Below are 20,652 nucleotides of genomic sequence, written 5' to 3' on the forward strand. Positions count from 1 at the left end.
GTGCGGTCCGCCTTGCTCTGATGTCATGCTGACGTACGTCAAAAATCTCTCGCGAGCGCAAGGCGCACGTGCCGGATTCTGCAGTCGGGCGCAGTTGCTCTCCACCGACTGCGCTGATCAAAAGCATGATGGGAAACGACTTACTGACGACACAGCTTAATGCTCATTGGTTTAAACAACTGCGATGTATTGTTGTCTTTTAAAATGTTTGATTTTAAAACTCTAATATCATGTTTTATGTGTATAGCCTATGTTATGTGTGAATATTCCCAAACTATCTGACAGTGCGATCTCTTTGGGTTATGCAATTTATTTTTTTATAAAAAAAAAAACAATAAAAAAAAAAAAACACGTCTGTATTAAAGAAAAAAATATTGATAAACATGTATTTGGAATGGAATTAAATAACAAGTACTTTGGGTGTCTTGTTCATTTTATTTATTTTCATATAGAAGCAACAGAACTTAAATTCCATCCAGTTTATTGGCAACACTGTGCACGAGCGTGAATCCCGTGAATCCCGCGATATCCATCTTTGATCTCACAGGTGTCAGATCCACTGCGTGAAGAGAGAACTGTCCGGCTTGCCTGCTCTTTTTTCACTCCTCCTCTCACTGCAGCCGCCTACTCTCGCATACATTTCAGGCGAGGCAAGGCGCATCTCAAACAAGCCTAATGTCTAATACGGTGTACCCACAGAACAGAGGGGCGGGGTGAGCAAAGCTCATTATCATTTAAAGACACATACACTTAAACGGCGTGCTGAAAACAGAGCTGTTTTTGACCAGGTAAAATTAGTGTTTTCTTATAATACTAATGAGAATTTTTAATTAAAGTATATTACAAACTTTTAATTTAGACCCTAAAGAATCATATTAGCTTGTACAAAAATGGCATTATATGACCCCTTTAATTAAAAATTCTCATTAGTATTGTAAGAAAACTCTAATTTTACCTGGTCAAAAACAGCTCTGTTTTCAGCACGCCGTTTAAGTGTATGTGTCTTTAAATGATAATGAGTTTTGCTCACCCCGCCCCTCTGTTCTGTGCGTACACCGTTTGTAACACAATAACACAATAACCATATATCAGGCATCAACATGACTGCTGTGTTCCTTATTACACCCAAGAACAGAACACCACAATCTCTTAGACGCCATTCTGCTCATAGACAGTGCTCCAGCGTATCAACAATGACGCGCGGACTATGATGACAGACAGCTCGCTCACGAGCGAGGGCGGGTCTGTGTTGAAACGCTGCTGTCAATCAACAATCGTGGGAGGGGCATCCGACCGTGTGACGTCACTAGGTCGAACGGCTTGATTTGAGAGATTGGAAAACATATAAGGAGATTTAAAAAAAAAACACTGGATGGATTTTTATCATTTTATGATGGTTGTGTACAGGCACTGCCAACACACATTTCAGTACAATCAACTTGTAAAAGTGCACGTACCATTATATGACCCCTTTAAAGCATATTAAAAACACCACATAGACATATAAACAACATTAAAAGCTTGATTTTGAAGAACTGAATCTTTTTAGATCTTTTTAGAAAAAAACTGCAGATCATACAAAAAAGCAGGTCAGATGTCAAGCTTTTGTGTCCCACAAGGAAAAGTAGAGGTTATCCAAATAGATATGGGCCAATCAGAGAGCTGCGACAATTCTATAGTGAGGTGAAGTGCCAAAAGAGACCTGAACCAAATAAATCAATCATATACTTTTGCTTTGAATCAAATGTTGTGGTTCGTTAAGTTTAAGATTTTATTGAAAAATTATTTAAAATCCCTATATGAAAAAAAAAAAAAAAATGGTTACTGAAAATGTGGGGATCACTTTATGCTTTATGTTCCTGTGGCACTATAGTCAAATCCAGACTAGGTATCAGTTACCCATGGACCCTTCTGGTGTTCAGTTTCAGCCTTTTATGCTGTACTTGTTCACAGTATAGTGCTGTTTAAAGAACCCTGGTCACAAAACAACAGTTGGACCAAATGGACCAGTTGCAACCAACATGTAATTTCAATGTTAGAACGAAATGAAAAACAACAGCTGATGTTTGTTGTGTAGCCAGTATGCTTGTTGAAACCTGACCCCTTTGGAAAGCTGATCTCCCATGATTCTCTCCGCTCTGCCCACACAGCACAGGTACAACAGCACCCCTTCTAAAGCCGTCTTTCCTTCTCTCACTCTATTCTGCCTCTTTCTCTCACTTCCCTCTTTCTTTTTATATACAGGACGGTAAACAACAATCAGGCAGGCTTAAACAGACTGGATTTTCCCCTGGATTCCTCAGTCAGAATTCAGTGCTGAAAGCATGTGGAATGATGGCCCATGTGATGACAGTCTGTTCTTTCATAGCTTCATTCCCTGAAGTTCATTTGCAAAGCATACAGCAGTATCTGCCATTCACCTTTTCTAACGTGATGCCGCCACAGAGGACGCTTTATGTTTGAAGCATGACAGACAGGGAGCGAGAAACAAAGCATAAGCTTGGCTGCGATGACATTAAGCAGAGCTGCAGGTGTTGAAAGAGGAACTCCAATCCGCTCGGTATTAACGTGTCTCTACCAAGATAGCAGTTGCTAAAGCGACAGGGTTCCCCTGGAAACTGTGAGAGAGCGGGAGACACATGACAGCTCATTCCATAAGGTGAGGGGCATACGATACGTGTGTGTCGGTGCTGAAGTATTCTGTCTTGTTCATCACAAGTCCCAGGACTGTTAAAAATCAGTTTGACCTCTCCTCTAAGGAAGTGGAGAAAAGTTTTGATATATATTTTATATTATACAATTATTATAAATACTATAAATAAATAAAATATTGTAATAAGAAATGCATTAACTCTAATGTATGAAATATTTGCATAGCACCTTTCACACAAGAAAAGCAGCTTAAAGTGCTTTACAAGCATTACAATAAGCACCAACATGAAAACAAATAAAAAACATAATAATATAAGGTTAAAAATGAAATCCACTTTATAATGATAATAAACGACGACAAAATTAGTACACATAAAATGCATTGTGACACGAGATGTAAATATGCTAACTAGCCCCGCCTCCACTCACGCCACCAGCTCAGAGATTCACTCGGCCAACTTCCTGAGGTAAATGCTGATGTCGGACACATAACAGAAATTAATATGATTAGCCTTTTGCTTGAATACGTTATCAAACAGCTAATAATGTATTGCTAATGTTACACAAACCATGTTCCTGTCCAGCTTCTCGGAGTCAGGCATATAGTTCATCATAACTTCGTAATATCCATCATACACTTGCTATTGCTAAATCTACCCGATTTTTCATATCAACAGAAAAATATGATTAGCCTTTTGCTTGAATACGTTATCAAACAGCTAATAATGTATTGCTAATGTTACACAAACCATGTTCCTGTCCAGCATCTCGGAGTCAGGCATATAGTTCATCATAACTTCGTAATATCCATCATACACTTGCTATTGCTAAATCTACCCGATTTTTCATATCAACAGAAAAATATGATTAGCCTTTTGCTTGAATACGTTATCAAACAGCTAATAATGTATTGCTAATGTTACACAAACCATGTTCCTGTCCAGCATCTCGGAGTCAGGCATATAGTTCATCATAACTTCGTAATATCCATCATACACTTGCTATTGCTAAATCTACCCGATTTTTCATATCAACAGAAAAATATACTGGGATAACCTGGCTTCTTTCACGATTCCCCTGCTAGTTCGCTGTTAATGATATGCTAAAGCCCGTCGGCACTTTGACGTGATTGGTTACAAAGTAGTTTGTGACGTCACAGACCACCAGCGATTTCTCACCGCGTTTTTCAGACTGTCTTTGGTTCACCGTAGATTTAAAGAGAAAATACTCAGCAATGGTGTTGACTTATGAATTTGCACATGGTCTTAAAGCTTATTAAAAACACCACATAGACATAAACAACATTAAAAGCTTGATTTTCACCACAGGGGGTTTTAAGTTTTAAGAGAGCTGGATTCCCTAACATCTGTTTGTAATGTGTTAAGTCATTAGTGTTGAGAGCTATATTCTGAAAGGTGTTTATAAATCTATTCAAGAATCATTTCAACTTAAAACTTTCCCATCATGCCATGTCTATGTGTTTCTCTTTTGAAAGTCAGTCTGAGCATGAGGCTGAACATCCAACAGCACCACTTCACAATGATAACCTGTGTTAGCCTGCAGAACTAACCAGTCTCACTTGATTTTAATTAACCCTATGCTGTAAACACACAAGCAGCATGTAAGAAGGTCTAATATGGAGTTTGATGAATAAGCCATGTCTCATGGAAGTTGTAATTAGAAGATTGCAGGACATTCCAGTGTCATGATGCTCGGGGCAATGAGGCAATCATGTGAGACCCAATAAACACAAAGGACAAGCAACAGAACAGAACACTGTAGTCCCTCAAAAAAACTTTTCACATTCAAGTGTCAGTGCAGGTCGATGAGTTCACCATGGCTCGAGAAGGAGAAGGACTGCGCTGATTTTTTTTCTTGCTCAACATCAATTCTTAAAGTCCCAAGATCTATCTTTTATAGACCTCTAGTTTGGCTGTGAGAAAACTTGTATGTACAGATTCCTGAAACAAATGGCTCTTATGAGTTGATTCTTTTATGAAAGAAAACAGATTTGAATCCATTTGAAATACTGCTCTGTATAAATTAGAGCATTACAAGAGAGAGGATGTTTTTCCCTGAAAATGTAAGCACACTTTACACTATAACTGAAATAGAATGAATCTAAATTGAATCAAATAAAGTCACAATTTTCAGAACTGAATCAAAATAATTCTCAGTGAATTTTTCTTTTTCATCATCATTTGTATCTTCATCAGAATCTCGGATGAGATTGTTCATAACAATGTGTATGTTGGATATTTGATTATTTGCTCATTTCCCAGAATTCCCTCCAAAGGGGCTGTAATGGTCTTACTGCTGACTGTGCATTATGGGTAAAACACACACACACACACACACATGGCCCAGTCCTGTCACCTGTGATGAATAACTGCATTAGCTTTTAGGTGAGAAAGAGGGAAATCATTGACTGACCTAAAGTATTTCATCCTCCTCTCTTTTACCTTTATCTAGACGAGTCTTGATTAAATCACACGAATGGGACAATAAGACAGATACAGTGTATCAGTGATGTTTATCTTGAATTGGAGATGGAGACAGGGCTATACATTAACTAGAGGAATTCTCTGACTTCTGTTCTTTGTTCTTCTGTTGTTTTTTTAATGAAATGCTATTCGTTGATTACATGCACAAGACAAAAAAGCCTCTCTATGACAGTGGAACTGATGGATCATGACCCAAAACCCAACTGAACGGACAAATAATGATTTGCTCAGTAAACATAATTTATATGCTGAAAGGAAGACACTGTTAAGTGTGTTCTAATCAGGTAACTAATCAACAAATTCTACTATTATAAAGGCATGGCTTATGTTTTGAATAATAAATATTCATGAACCTTATTTTTGAATTCTTAATTATACTGTTACTTGTTTGGACACTCTCAGAGGGTTACTAATCCATGACCAAATTAAAGATGCAATTAACATTCACACACTATACATTACTTTCCACATTCAAACATTAATTATAAAAGCACAACACTATGAGAACGATGGACAGAAACGTCCATGCATGTGTCCATAAATGAATTTAAAAAAACGTTCTCATTTGGATGGAAAATAGTCTGGATGGTCTTAGTGTGAAAGGTAATCTGCGTATAATGTTTGTTTTTTCTGATGGTACTAGATAAGTTCATGAGGTTTAGGTGGCATATTTCACACGCACTGGTGTGGCCAAAGTAATTTTCACTAGCAAATGCGAGAAAATGCATGCTTTGTAGAGCTATTAAAGTATGATGACCGCATTTAACAACTTTCTAGATCTAATAAACCCTCATCTTCCAAAGCTTAACGAATACTTTAATGTGAGACTGAAAAATCTACATCCAAGCTCGCAAAATTGAAAAAGAACAGTAAGAGTGAAACTAAATGAACTGATTAGGCTGCTAAATGAGCTCTCTGTTGTGAGACAACATCTGACAGCCTGCTGAACGCCCTGTTTTCCATCTGAGGAGAAAACAGATTGAAGACAGTTGTAAGGATGAAGACGTATGAGCTAAATAAGGAATGTGCTTAATCACTGCGATTGTGAATTCCCTCTCAGAGACTTAATTAATCATGCATTTTCAGTAATTACCCAAATGTGTCATTTCAGTCTTTTCACACAGGTGTTTTTATTCAGTGCTGAAGAAACAGTCAGAGCAGGACGAACACACACAACAAGACAAACACACACAATTATGATCATATTACACGCAAACACACACACACACACACTAGAATGACAATTAATTTCTTTAAAGGGGTCATATAATGCCATTTTTGTACAAGCTAATATGATTCTTTAGGGTCTAAATTAAAAGTTTGTAATATACTTTAATTAAAAATTCTCATTAGTATTGTAAGAAAACACTCATTTTACCTGGTCAAAAACAGCTCTGTTTTCAGCACGGCGTTTAAGTGCATGTGTCTTTAAATGATAATGAGCTTTGCTCACCCCGCCCCTCTGTTCTGTGCGTACACCGTTTGTAACACAATAACACAATAACCATAACGCGTTGTTCATTATAAACGTGGGATTATGAATTATATTGAGAACGTCGTACATAGAAAACATGCCGTAATGTACCCTGAGTGTACACAGCCGCATTCATCGTGAAGCGTGCAGCAAGCGATTTGCGAAGATTAATATAAATATTAATATAAAGGTTAATAAAACGTTACACTGACTTCTTCTTCTGGAGGTGCAGCAGGAACACGAATAGTTGGTACCGATCCTTTTTTCAGGAGCAGTTTCTTAGCAAAACCAGCTTTATACTGACCTCGTTTGGTGTGTGAAATGATTCGCGCAAACATGAAAGCATTGACGTTGATCGTGGGGAATATTCCCTTCGAAAACAAACTCAGCCACTGCGTCTTCAGCGGTTCGGATTTAGGAACATCAAAATGACTGCTGTGTTCCTTATTGCACCCAAGAACAGAACACCACAATCGCTTAGACGCCATTCAGCTCATAGACAGTGCTCCAGCGTATCAACAATGACCGCGCCGGTCCGCGCGGACTATGATTGACAGCTCGCTCACGAGCGAGGGCGGGTCTGTGTTGAAACGCTGCTGTCAATCAACAATCGTGGGAGGGGCGTCGGCTTGATTTGAGACAGGGGAAAAACATATAAGAAGATTAAAAAAAAAACACTGGATGGATTTTTTTCATTTTATGATGGTTGTGTACAGGCACTGCCAACACACATTTCAGTACAATCAACTTGTAAAAGTGCATGTACCATTATATGACCCCTTTAAAGGTAACATTAATCAGTATTTGTAATGTGTTCTATAATCTTTCTAAGCATTTGTATATATATATATATATAAAAAAAAAGAGACATTTACCCATCAGGAATTGATTACATTGTCACTACTCTCCTTCTGAAACACTGCCGGCACTCATTGGTTGAAATTTAGGCAGCCTCGATTCAATCAACCAAAAAAGAAACTCATTTTATAAAACAAAAAATGACTTTAAAATGAATTAACTGATTAATCTGATGAATTAATGACAGTTCTTCGGTACAACATGCATTGATGAATCATGCACAAAAAGACCAAAAATGTGTAATCAATTCAATTAACAAGATAGAGGTATATATACACACACAGCAGACTCACTTATGCTTCCTCCCCTCTGACAGCACGCCAAATACGCATAACCTTTACTCTATTTATAATATGTAAGTGTGAACTCGTGAAAGGCCAAGTTGATTTTATGTTGACTTTAAAAACTGCTTTTCGGAATAACAGGAAAAAGTGCAGGCCAGAGCGTCTGCATACATCTGCACGAGCGATGGGAGGGGGTCGAGAGTGAATAATAGTTCTGCATGGATGCTTGGGAGTTTTGGGGGGTGTTTTACACCAGCTTTGTTTAGGAGCACAACACAATAGAGGAGGTCTCTGCATCTACCACAGTCCTGCGACACAAAGCCAGACAATCACATGACCTGGCCCAAACTGGTCAGCAGACCATAGGCTGCAACCAGACAGAACACAGTAGAGGAACTCAAAAATAAAACTCCAGTCAAGACTACAAATGAGAGAAGGGCTGTTCAGCTTAAAAAGGAGGGAACCAATCACTGTATGATGTTTATTTTAACATGACATTTAAATGCCACTTTACTACTTCTCAAGCAAAACTAATTTGACGGCACAGATGTTGTAAGCTTCTCTAACATATGGAGGTCTTTATCTGGTAAGAAGCCTTCTGTACTGGTGTGATGTGGCCTTCATTCAGTAGCAGCAGTTCCTGAATGCTCTGGCTTGATTTTCCTCCCTTCTTCCTCGTTCTTTGAGAGGGGCAGGCTAGGTATTAAAGTAGGTTGCACCTGAAATAGCCCTGCCAGGTGTGTGGAAAATGCAGAACACGGCTGTCCTCATGGGAAAGCTGACAAAGCCCTGGCCCTCTGCTTTTGTTCTTACAACTTTTTTCTCTCTTTGTTCTTTCCTTTTGCTATCCTTCCTTCATACTTTCAATGATGTGACAGAAACAGTCAGCATATGAATCCCAAACTGCTTACAAGGCAACTGTATAAAACATACGCTGAGTAAACATTGCTCTTACTGTACAAAGCTAGAACATAAAGAACACAATGCATAAGAAATGTGACAGACTTACCCAAAAATTGTTCTTGAAATACGCCATCTCCATTTAGAGGGTTCCTAGAGAGTTCTGAAAGAGAGAAGAAGGTGTTTATGCCCCCAGATATAATTTAGAGGTGTTTTTTTTTTTCAAAACTGATTTTTAGGAAAACAAAATTGTGAATTAAATTAATTTTCAAATAGTAAAATGTTTTCCTTTTATCTCAGTTTAATATTCAGAGAAATATAACTAATCATTTTCATATGTAAAGCCAATAACTAATAAATAGCTGTTTTAAAGTTCTATACTATTTGTCCAAACACTCAAATTAAAATGAATCATTTTAAATTGCCACATTATAATGTACAGTATGAAAATATGATATTTTGGATTTTGAGATTTGCTAAAGATTACATTTAAAAGTATTATTAAATTATTAGTAATTAAAAGATGAACTAAGTGAGCGTTAAATAACAGAAATGGAAAAAAATGTACAATTATGTATTTATAAAATGTTTTATGATGTTCTATAATGGAAACCCAGCTAATGACTAATTCAATATCTTTAAAACAAGATGGGGCCGTCTTTCTCTGTGCATTATCAACTGATGATAATAGATGTGCCTAAGTGAACCTGTTAAATGGATGCAATTCAGAGAACCGTCAGTGGAAGAAACAAGGTACACAATCAAAAACAAGGTTAACCAGTAGAGCAGACTGACAGATAGTGCTGATGAAAGCAGGCTCCTGCAGGGGCTAGTGGCAAGAACTCAAGGCAATTTTAATTAGACCAAACCCACGCTGAGGTGCACACACAAACACACTCGTTTCAATGTTTCAGTGCTCTAGCGGAGCAGATGACACTGAGATGACTGCGGAAGTTTCTCTTTGTGAATGTAAATGTCAGCCAACTCAGAAATATAAAACCATCACCTCAGCTAATAGCCTGAGCATCCCACTGAATTCTTTTCACTGTTCAGTGAAATCAAATGTAACATTCACAACGTCAGGGGCTAAACAAAACACGAAAAAGCTTTTGAAAGTTAAGATGTCAGATCAGTGGAACGGAGTATTGTTTCAGAATGCATCTCTTCTGCAGCTGTGTATACGATGGTTGAACATCTCTCTGAGGTAAGACAACAGGTGCAAAGAGCTGAGTCACTACAGAATGCTTTCCCGTAATACAGCCTCTCTCATTGCACACACACACACACACACACACACATTACCATCCTTTTCTCTATCCTCTTCATTCCTCACTCTCTTTCATAAACACATCCTGGCTGGCAGTGACTGCTGGCTCTCAAAATGTGATGGGCATTTCCAGTCCAGTGTCACTATTTTGGCAGGTTTGCGTTCCTGCTTTCTGACCAGCAGCCTATACCGCACAACACCTGGGGCTCATAATGAGGATCCTTCCTGACAGCAGTCAGGTTAAATCCTTTAAGTGCCTGACAGGACAGTGGAGGTAGATGGGAAAGTAGATGGAGGGAGAAGGGAATGGGATCAGGACACATGCTACTGTACATTCAAACCCACATCGCCATGAGAATAACAGTTCTCTATTTCTGTGTGATGAGGACTACTTACTTGGACACTGCTTTAATTAGCACACTTTCTGACATTATGATGTCACAAACATCAAGGTGAAATCCCGAATACATCGCATCGGAGGACGCAATCCATGTTTATTTTTGGAGCATTTGACAGCAGCTACATCGCAAACCGTAAGTAAACAATTTGATAACGCTTTGTCAGCAAATTACGGTTTTACACAGATGTTTTTAAAACAATTAATCGCGTGCAATAGTGGGGGCGTTTACACTTTTCCCTATACAATGACATAAGCCAATCATAACAGTGGCCCATTACTGACAAGCCTCAAAGGATCAGCCCCCTTAAAGGTGCTCTAAGCGATGTCACGCGTTTTTTAGGCTGAAACATTTTTTGTCACATACAGCAAACATCTCCTCACTATCCGCTAGCTGCCTGTCCCCTGAACACACTGTAAAAAAACGCGGTCTCTGTAGACAGCCCAGGCTCCACAAACGGCAACAAAAACAAACTGGGCCAACCTGCACCACGAAACATAACAAACAGTGACCAGCCAATAACCGACAAGAATGATTTGGGGGTGGGGGTTAGTGCGCGTGCACATGAAGGGGGGTGTGGGGAGTGGAGGAGAGAGAAGCATGAAGAGGGAAGTTAGCTAGAGGAGTGATGTCCTAGACAATGACAACGACTAACGTTAGAATTATATTCTCTTGAGTTTTGATATGGCCGACACACAAGCAAAGAGACGACGTTCGGATGAACAAATAGCAAAGAAGAGGGAAAAGGAGAAGGAACGTGTGAAGTCCCGAATTTGCATCGGAAAAGCCTGTTTCAGGAAGCACAGAAGGGAGGGGGAGGGGGAGGGGGAGGGGGAGGGGATGGGATGAGGAGGAGGGAGTGTCGAGCTAGCCTCCGTTTTGTTTGACAATACTTCGAACGTCAACAAGAAGTGACATCACCCAGCATCGCTTAGAGCACCTTTAAAAACTGATCATTTCAGTTAAAAATATTTTTTGCATACATATTTGTTTTTTGTGCAAAAAAGCTTTATTAAAGCTGCAGTCTGCAGTTTTTCCTCTTTGTCGCCATCTCTGTTCGATCTGCAATCAACTTTACGTGCGTTGTGCCTCGGCATGGCACAGCGCGGATGAATCCAATGTTTTGAGGAGAATGTGCGGCTGTCAATCACCGCGCGGGTGGTGTGGTCATTCGCAATCACAGATTCTACTTTTTGGAAGTATGACCAATATATCCAGAAAATGTCGTCTGAACAAGTAAGTAACATCTTCTTTTGTTCTGACCAACTAAGGGGAAAAAAGCATTGCAGTAAATCGCGCCAATTAAATCTAACGATTGCTAATCATATCAAATTATACTTTGTCCTCAAATTGTTAATGTTAACAACATCAGCATTGCGTGACTACATTTAATGCCCTTCCGATATTTGTCCTTGTTTTCGCATGGGCCCGGTTGCAGTCTCTTTTTTCTCCGAAATCCGAAATCTTTCGCATTTTACAACGGGTGAATCTCCAGTTGTCACTGGTGAATGTCGTTTGAACCTTTCTGGATCCGCCATCAAATTGATAAGTTTAATCATATCAAGGCTATAAATCTCCACCTCCAACATCCTCACACGCAATATAGCCTACTAGCCAAGACCCCTTCTTTATGTGTACAGATGTGACGTAATGACGCAAAGACATGCTCGAATTTCCCGCGGAAATCCACCAGTACCACTGGAATTAAAAACATTATTACAAGCTTACCATTTCGAATTGAGCTACGGCAAGCAGATAGTTTTGAACACTGGCTGGTTATGTACTTGCTCAAAAATTTATTTTGGATAATTTTTAACCCAAAAAAGCTACGGACTGCAGCTTTAACATTAAGCAAACCTCAAGGAACATATTAAAAGAATAAAACAATCATGACCCCTTACAATAATATAATATTATTTCACAATATTATTGGTTTGACTGTATTTTTAATAAAATAAATGTAGCTTTGGTGAGCATAAAAGACCAGCCCCAAACTTTTGAATGATAGTGTATGGTTTATGAATTTTATACACAAATTTTCAGAACTTTTCTGCTGATAAATGACTGACAAAGATCAGCCGGGCTGACCTAATACTAATTTGAAAGTAAATCTTTGGTCTACAGAGTATGGTCTTTAAAAACATGTTTTATAGAGATTAGCAGTGATGCAACTGCCAAAATTACAGCACTGTCCTTGAGTAGATGTGTTTGTGGGTGCTAGGCGTGAGCCCAGCAGAGAGCCGGTTGGAGGTGTGATTCCTGTTATGTTTCTGAGAGCTGGATGCCGGCAGGATCTACAGCCCACGGAGTGCTGACCACAGGGCTTTTCTCTGGCCGGCCGGGCCTCTCTTGGCACTGTTGACGACCATCAGCCGGTGCACAGCACAACCTCTCATGGACAGGGAAATACTCATGCTTACGCCTTACTCCCTCTATCCTTCTCTCACACCCCTTTAATTATCTCGACCCGGCAAACCTTAGGGGTGTATGGATGACACAAGCTTGGCAGCATGGCTCATTCCAAAAATAAGACTCAGCCGCCAGTTCAGAGGTCTCCAAACAGACATCAGGGCGTAATGTGGCAGAGAAAGAATACGATCCAACTGGGACTAGAAGGAATTTCTAAAGATTGGCTTCTTCTCATTCCCTGTAATTAGGTCTATGTCAACCATGCATCTCTGTAGACATAATAAAGCGATACTAAAATCTTATAACCATTAAAATATCTATTTAACACGTGCTTGTAACTATCAACTAATGGCATATACACAAATAAATGAGATGTTCTGGTAAAATAACAAGCTATAACTACATTCCAGACATTTGGGATCATGGCAAATCTACCCTTTGGGTTTGGCATTGGCACCAAAACACAGTGAATATGCGGCCGAATTTTCCATTGAAGACTATAAGCCTCCTAGCTGATTCGGTGGTCACTGTGGAGCGAGTTCTGGAGGATCCATCTGGTGCTCAGTGAATCTTTCAGGATTACGTACTATATTACGTTCAGGAAGACGTCTATACCAATTAGGGGTGTAACAATATATCGTTTCACAATATATCGCAATACAAATATACAACAATATGTATCGTGGATAGTGACAATATGTATCGTAGATGGTTCACCCAAAATGAAAAATTACTGTGTGATAAAATTTAAGTTTACAGAGTTTTCGTGTCAGTACTACATTAAACTACTAGATATAATGTTGAATATAATGTATAATGATGCTATGGGGGAATGTTTGTGGGTCCTGATAATGCCAAATGTCTGATGTTACCAGTAAAAAGTGGCCTACATTATTTAAAATATATCTAGTCAGTGAAAGAATGCAAGCATTTTCATCTAAAATAATTCAGTATTTTCAGCTTCAGAATCATTAATATTTTTATTCTGGTGTCTTTATTGTCCTGTGCATTGGGTATCCAGCACCAAGTCCTAGTCCAAGTTCTATTCATTTACACACCCAATGTAATACCAAATTTAGCATTTTAATCAACGGTTAATTTTTTGTTAACCTTTAAAACATATATTTTGGAGTACCGCAATAATATCTAATCGTGAGTTCGTATCGTGATATGTATCGAATCGTGACATGAGGGTATCGTTACACCCCTAATACCAATCCATCCATTAGCATTCGCATTCATCTCATTTGCACTTGCTTAGCCAGCACAGGAGTCAGGACCCCAACACCCCCCCCAACAAATCTTCCATCCTTGCTCATGCCATGTCACATTAATTCATTTAATCAATAAGTACAAAAAAGCAGGCGCTTTTCAGAATGAAAAAACAGATAGGGTGCCAGGAAAAATTAGGAGCTTAAAAGTAAAGCACACAACCACTAAGTGATCCTCATTACTCTCTGGCAGAATTTAAATGACAACGCTCAGCATCATTTCAATCTCTCTCTCTTTCTCACTTTGCTGTGGCTGAGAGGATTGTTAGAGCATTATTGGCAGATGCAGATGCAGCTCAGAAGGGAGAAGACGCTGATCTCTATTCTCTCTCTTTCAATCCGAAGCTTCATAAGGTGCAGTGTATAAACAGAAGCAGCGTATCAACCCTCAGCTGACCTCACACCAGGAGTGAAGCCTGGCTCCAGAGCCAAGAATCAACAGTAGACATCCTGCTCGGCTACTAAAGCCCCATCTGTCAAAGTCAGAGAGTGATTTTATGAGTGTGACACTAAGTGTGTGTGAGGGGAGTGAAACTCAAAATGAGGAAGAGGGCATGCTTTGAAATAAAATTTTCTTATTACTTCAGGACCAAGGGCTCCATTAGTAAGTGGAGTTAACCAACCGACAGTGGCCTGAAATACATTTATAAGAAATGATATGACTTAAATCGAAATCCCTGATGAACAAGAAGGATGAACATGAGCTATGGCTGTTTGGTGAATTCAGCTTCTAATACGTATTATCGTGTGGATAAGTGTGAATCAGAGAGTGTATCTGTGCGTCCTTCCTCACCTGCGTTGGCAAAGAAAATGAGCTGAGAACATTTCCTGTCAGAGATTTTGCAGCAAGCTTCAGCAGTGCAGTGCCAAATCCCCCACCCACCTATAACAAGCCTGTCTGTATCTCTGCATCAGAGCTTCATCAAAATGCCCAGAACTTGATTTGGTGTGATTACAAATACATTTGGGGGGATTTTTTATGGACATTCTGGGGCTTTGCTTCTGCTATTTCCTCATTATCAAAAAGTCCCTAAAAAATGTCAGATGTAAAATTTAATTGACACAAAATAATTTGTTATTATATCATATAGACCATGTTACTGAATGATTACCACATTCATATACTAAGGTATTAAATAATATAATAGAAATAAACATGATAATTAAGCAATATCATTCGAGCAAGAGTGTTGTTGCTCTGAATATCAGCATTATTATTAACAACAGCAGCACAATTGAGAGTGTGTGATATTGCTTATATAGAACAGTTCATTGAATAAGTTAATTCAGTAACTTACATTTTAGACACAATACCAGTTTGTCAATTGTTGCTCCTCCTTCAAATATATTTGCAAACAAAGCCAAAACAATTCCTACCTCAATGTATTAGCCTAGTGTTTTTGTTTTAATTGAGTGAATGATTCAATGACTCACTCATAAAGACTTACTAATTTCTGCCATAAAAAGTATGCAAATTCAGCCGGTCAATTCTGTCGTTATTGAATGAATAGTTTGAATCAATGACTCGTAAAGTCAGCGGATGAATGTGGAATAGCATAACTAACATACTAACTTATTTCTGCCATATCTTTAACTGCAGAAAAAGTAAGAGTAGTATTCTAGAATGCTATTCTGAATTTAGCCGGTCACTTCTATTGTTCCGAATGAATCAGTGTTTTAAACAAATCAGCTGAACGAATGAGTGACTCACTCATAAAGACAGTCAGTTGATGCCACCTACTGGCGGATTGATAAAATATGCAGGAAGAATCGCTGAAAAATCCACAACACTAATCATTCAAAAGTGCCATAGATGTTAGACCACCGCTCGACCAACCCGATTCAAAGACCAGAACTAAATGTTGTAAATAAAGTTGTTTATTCCCAGCTGAAAATACATCATGATTAAAGATTTGGACTGGTAAAGATTAAAGGTTCAAAGTATTAAAGCAGTGATGATCAATAAACTATCACCAAGGTGACAAGATCAAAGTCTTAAACCCCAGGTTTCCCTTTTCTTTGGGTCGCTTTGGATAATAAATGATCTGCTAAAAGACTAATTAGCAGTTAGACAACACTTAATGTCACCTCATTGAATCTTACAGGCGAATGGTACCATGAACGGCACCATGTGGACAACAGCCATACATCCTTCCACACCAACAGAGTTCAGCTTGTTCCTCTGTTCAGAGCCCAGCAGAATGAAACCACAGTCTCTGCTGGCTTTTGTGCTGTGCTGAATGCTGTTGTTGTTGCCAGTAGTGCTCGAGCACAGTTTATGACAGCAGTCCAGAGCTCACCTCCACCCGGTGCATCACCCAGCAGCGTAAGCCATGCAAGCACATGCAGAATCAACAATTGCACACAATGCATCAATTAAGTCAGATCATTAAACCATGTTTAACAGCACATTTAAATGACAGCACACTAGAAGACACTGACGGATGTGCATTACAAATTATGAACACAGTCCTATTCTCTGCCATCACTTGCTGTTGCTTTCTCAGTTTTTTGGGGTCAGTGTGCGCCACATAAACGACCTAGATAGCAAATTTGATTAGGGTCTCCTGAATTTGAGGACAGTTGCATCTCAATGCCGCAAATACTGCACTGAGATTTCTGTAAACTATCTTTTCTTATCATGCTACACAGAATGTCGTCGTTAGGTCTGTATTCAGCAGATAATTTTACTGAAACACAGATAAAACATTGAAAATAACAACTGAAACTTTATACTCAAAGCAGTAAAATGGCTCTTTAATTTGTTTGCCTTTTCATATGACCATAAGTCACCGTTTTTCTGAACTTTCAAGTCAAGCAAATTTTAAATCTCTGGACCCAGTGGCCTACTAATCTATTTTCCATCAACTTTTTATTTAGCCAACATTTTATAGGCTATTTAGCCAATATATTTAATGATCATTATACAGTAAAGCTCCAAAAAGGACAAAAATTCGACATAAGACGATACAACTTATACCTACTCCAAGTCTTTTGAACAGGTTTATTTTACTAAAGTTAAAACCATAAAAAACACTTTAAAAAAAACAAACCTGTAAAAATACAACAGTAAAAGCTTAAAAGTTACCTTATATATGGTGAAAAATTGTAAATGTTCAACATCACATTATATGTAGGCCTATATTTTACTACAATGCAAGTACATATTTTACAGTAAAATAATGTAGGGTTTTTGGAGGTATATTTTGTGGTGAAAAGAAAACAGTAAAATGACATTCAAATCCCCATGTGTGACAGATCACATGACTATATTTTATTTAAATAGTTTTGTTTCTTATTTTTGTTAACGATAATGTACATTAGGGTGTTTTTGTTACATTTTATGTTATTTAGTAATTGTTTATTGCATTATTTTAATGTCATCTGTATTACCCTGATGGTGTTGTTTTGTTCTTGTCTGTGTGTATCCGCCATCTATCTATGAGTATTGGTCATTTTTTAAGGACAGGCACCTATTGTATATGTGGCTTTCTACTGTACCACCTATATTATCATGGGTGGTTATCAGTTCAGTTTATAAAGCAGATTTTTGTATTCAAGTAGATTGTTATTTAAAAAGTATATACTTAGATGAAATATGGCAATCATAAGTTACTGTAGTATTATTATTATTATTATTATTTACTGTGAATTATTGACAGCAAACAACATTGAGAACTACAGCACAGATCATCAGTAAATTTGAGAATTCCTAAGGAAGGAACTCAGCCATTCTCCCGAACATCTCCTTTTGTGTTTCATGGAATGAAATCATATGAGTTGAGGGTGAACAAAAAAAAAAAAAAAAGTTCATTTTTGTGTGAACTATAAACCATTTAATTAAAACATGTTGAAATAAATGGATGCTTACTGAAAAATCCCACATCCAATTCATGTAACAATGACCCACAATCCGGCTAGGCTCAGAGCCACGTTCCCTTCTCCAGGCTTCTGTGCGCCTCTAGACAGCCCAACAGACAGAAATCCTCCATCTGCCACGGGCTGCCAAGCTTTGCCCACAGGCACTGTCCTGCTTGGCAGGGATCTAGGTGAGCCAGCAGCACTGACACAAAACTACAAATCTTCCAATGCTGCTACTAACAACCACTACAGCAGATGATAAAACAAGAGACAGGAGGACTGGATCAGATTCCTTGAAACTTTAGGATTAACAATACTACAATAAACTTCTCTCTATAATTGTGATGTTCTCTCACTCTGCTAATGAGGGAGTCCATGCTAATGCTGCAGCTTCACTCTAATTAAGTCTAATCAACAGGACCAATTCAAATTTAAATGGAACATACTGTGCATCCCCCACCTCCCTCTCTCTCTCCATCCTTCTCTGCAGGTCTTCAGAGTCAGGGGGTGTCCTTAGATGATCCCTCTAATCTCAAACTGCACCGGCTTTCATGTGTCTCAGCTCTTTCAGGTCTGATAATGAATCAACCTTGACTTTAAAAGTGACAGACCGACTTTAATTCAACAGGATTGTGTGGCGTCAAAATATCTCCTGTTAACTTGAATGACCTCCAGTATAAAGCATAGGGATGAGATGTACAGCCCTTTTTATCCAGATGCTTACAGAGGTCAGAGCTCTAATCAGTCTTTTATTTCAAATGAGACAGGTTAGAGCACTAAAGTAGCCTCCAAAATCCAAATTCAGTATTGAAACTTTTAACAGAGATAGAAAAGCTTACTCCACAAAAAAAAAAAAAACCAACAACAATGCATTCTGCGTGCATAGCACTGGCAAGCCATGCAGCACTGAAGAGCAGTGTGGTGTATATATCTCTGTCTGGGCACACAGAGGAAATGCAGCACTTACAGTAATCAGCAACAGCCTTCAGTCCTGGCACAAATATATTAAAGTGTGACTCAGATGTCATTACATACTACTCAGAAAACCAGATAATAAGGCAGTTTAATTTAGTCTCTACACCTACTAAATGCATGTTGTCCCTTTAAGTGCATGCTCATCATTAAAGTGCAGCCAGTACTGATAATCAAATACTGATATTTGAATTCTTAACTGCCTTTATTTGTTTTATTCTGAGATAAGTGCAATGCTATAAGTGGTAAAAGCTTGCAACTTTGGAAATGACGAGAAACTATGAAGGACATCATTAGCATTCATTGGTACACGAATGCTACCCTAGTGAAAAATAAAAATACAAAAATGTATTTGAAATGCTAAGTATACAATTCATTACATATTTATGTACTTAATATAAATATCCTGCAATTGGTATACTAAACTGATAGGCTATACTTTAAGTCTGCTAAATTGGTACAACTTTTGTACTTAATGCACTTTATTTATCCGGAAGTTGTCCTGAGGTCCAACTAAAGATATATAAAGGTATATTTGATTGTGCTAAAGTGGAACTATTGCAAGTATACTTTAGGTACACTTTAAATATCTTGCATTTAAAGACTGATATTATACAGAGATCGTACTAAATCCTTACTATTAGTGATATTAATAGACATTTTAGGCTTAATATTAAGAAATGCTAGTACTAACTACACGTTTGCATTGAAATCTTAGCATGGCATTAGGACAGTATTCAACTTTTTCAGGATACGAACATCTAGAAGACAATTTATTTATTTATTTTTACTAGACATTCAACTCGAGAACCACTTGGAATTCTTCACGCACCACAAGAAGAATCAGATGCTTCAATGGTTTGTTAATTTGTTTTTAAAAGCACTCCAGCATTCTTTCCTATCTTAGCCACATCTCAGTGCTCTCAAGTGCATCTTAAAATTGTCTTAAGAACGTTATGTTTGTGTACTGTAGATACGCAGACTTTTGTGAATCTCTCTGGGTTCCTTTAAGGATAGACTAAACAAGAACAAGAATCAAGACACACACGCAAAGGACAATCTGCATCTGCATCACAAGACTCTTATCATGAGGTTGCAATACCATGACGTGCATTTACAACACACGCTGCAAGAGATCCCACAGAGAAGTCACAAAGTGGAGTACAGTGTATTATGAGCCCCGGGATCTGTGTTGCGCAATAACTCAGCTTTGCACACTCTTTTGACTATGTGGGAATACGAAAAACTAACCTTCAGCCATTCTCCGCAAATCTGCAACCACATGCCTCAGGATGTGACATACGGTGGTGCAAGTGTTTCTAGAAATAACCAGCCACTCTTCTGAACAGGCGACTGGCTACTTCTAGAGATATTTCTCCTTATCCACTTCATCAAGAATGACAGGGACATTATTCATCCACACAATTTGCAAAACAAATGATTTGTCTTTCAAGGCATGAAATTCAATAGTCCAAATAGAGCTGCTATTAGAATATTGATGAAATCTAATCTGAAGAAGCTTTTCTAAAATGTATTACTTAAAACTAACCAGTAATTTGTTTTACTTGCTAGAAAGTAATCCAAAAGTAGGCCTATTTGGATTTTAGTACGTATCCATTACACACTAGGACTTATTATTATAGTGACATAGTTATTAATAATTAATAATAATAGTTATTATTATTGTATTGTAACAAATTGCACATGAAGATTTCTACACTGTAATTATACATTTGAGTACTGAGTAATATTAAGTAACTACATGTACTATAGGGTTTGGATTAGGGTTTGATATGGTTTAG

The 20,652-nt window shown here is 38.1% G+C and overlaps 1 protein-coding gene across 1 annotated transcript in view; it reads right to left on the reverse strand.

The window, feature by feature from the left end:
* fcho1 (FCH and mu domain containing endocytic adaptor 1) overlaps window positions 1–20,652 on the reverse strand; it is a 46,080-nt gene that overhangs the window by 24,119 nt on the left and 1,309 nt on the right. The window contains exon 2 of the mRNA XM_084390205.1: window positions 8,782–8,835. Within this exon, the coding sequence (XP_084246331.1) occupies window positions 8,782–8,814 (33 nt within the window). The 5' untranslated portion in view covers window positions 8,815–8,835. The remainder of the gene's footprint in view (window positions 1–8,781; window positions 8,836–20,652) is intronic.

Source organism: Rutilus rutilus, assembly GCF_951802725.1.
Source record: "Rutilus rutilus genome assembly, chromosome: 19".
Taxonomy (NCBI): Eukaryota; Metazoa; Chordata; class Actinopteri; order Cypriniformes; family Leuciscidae; genus Rutilus; species Rutilus rutilus.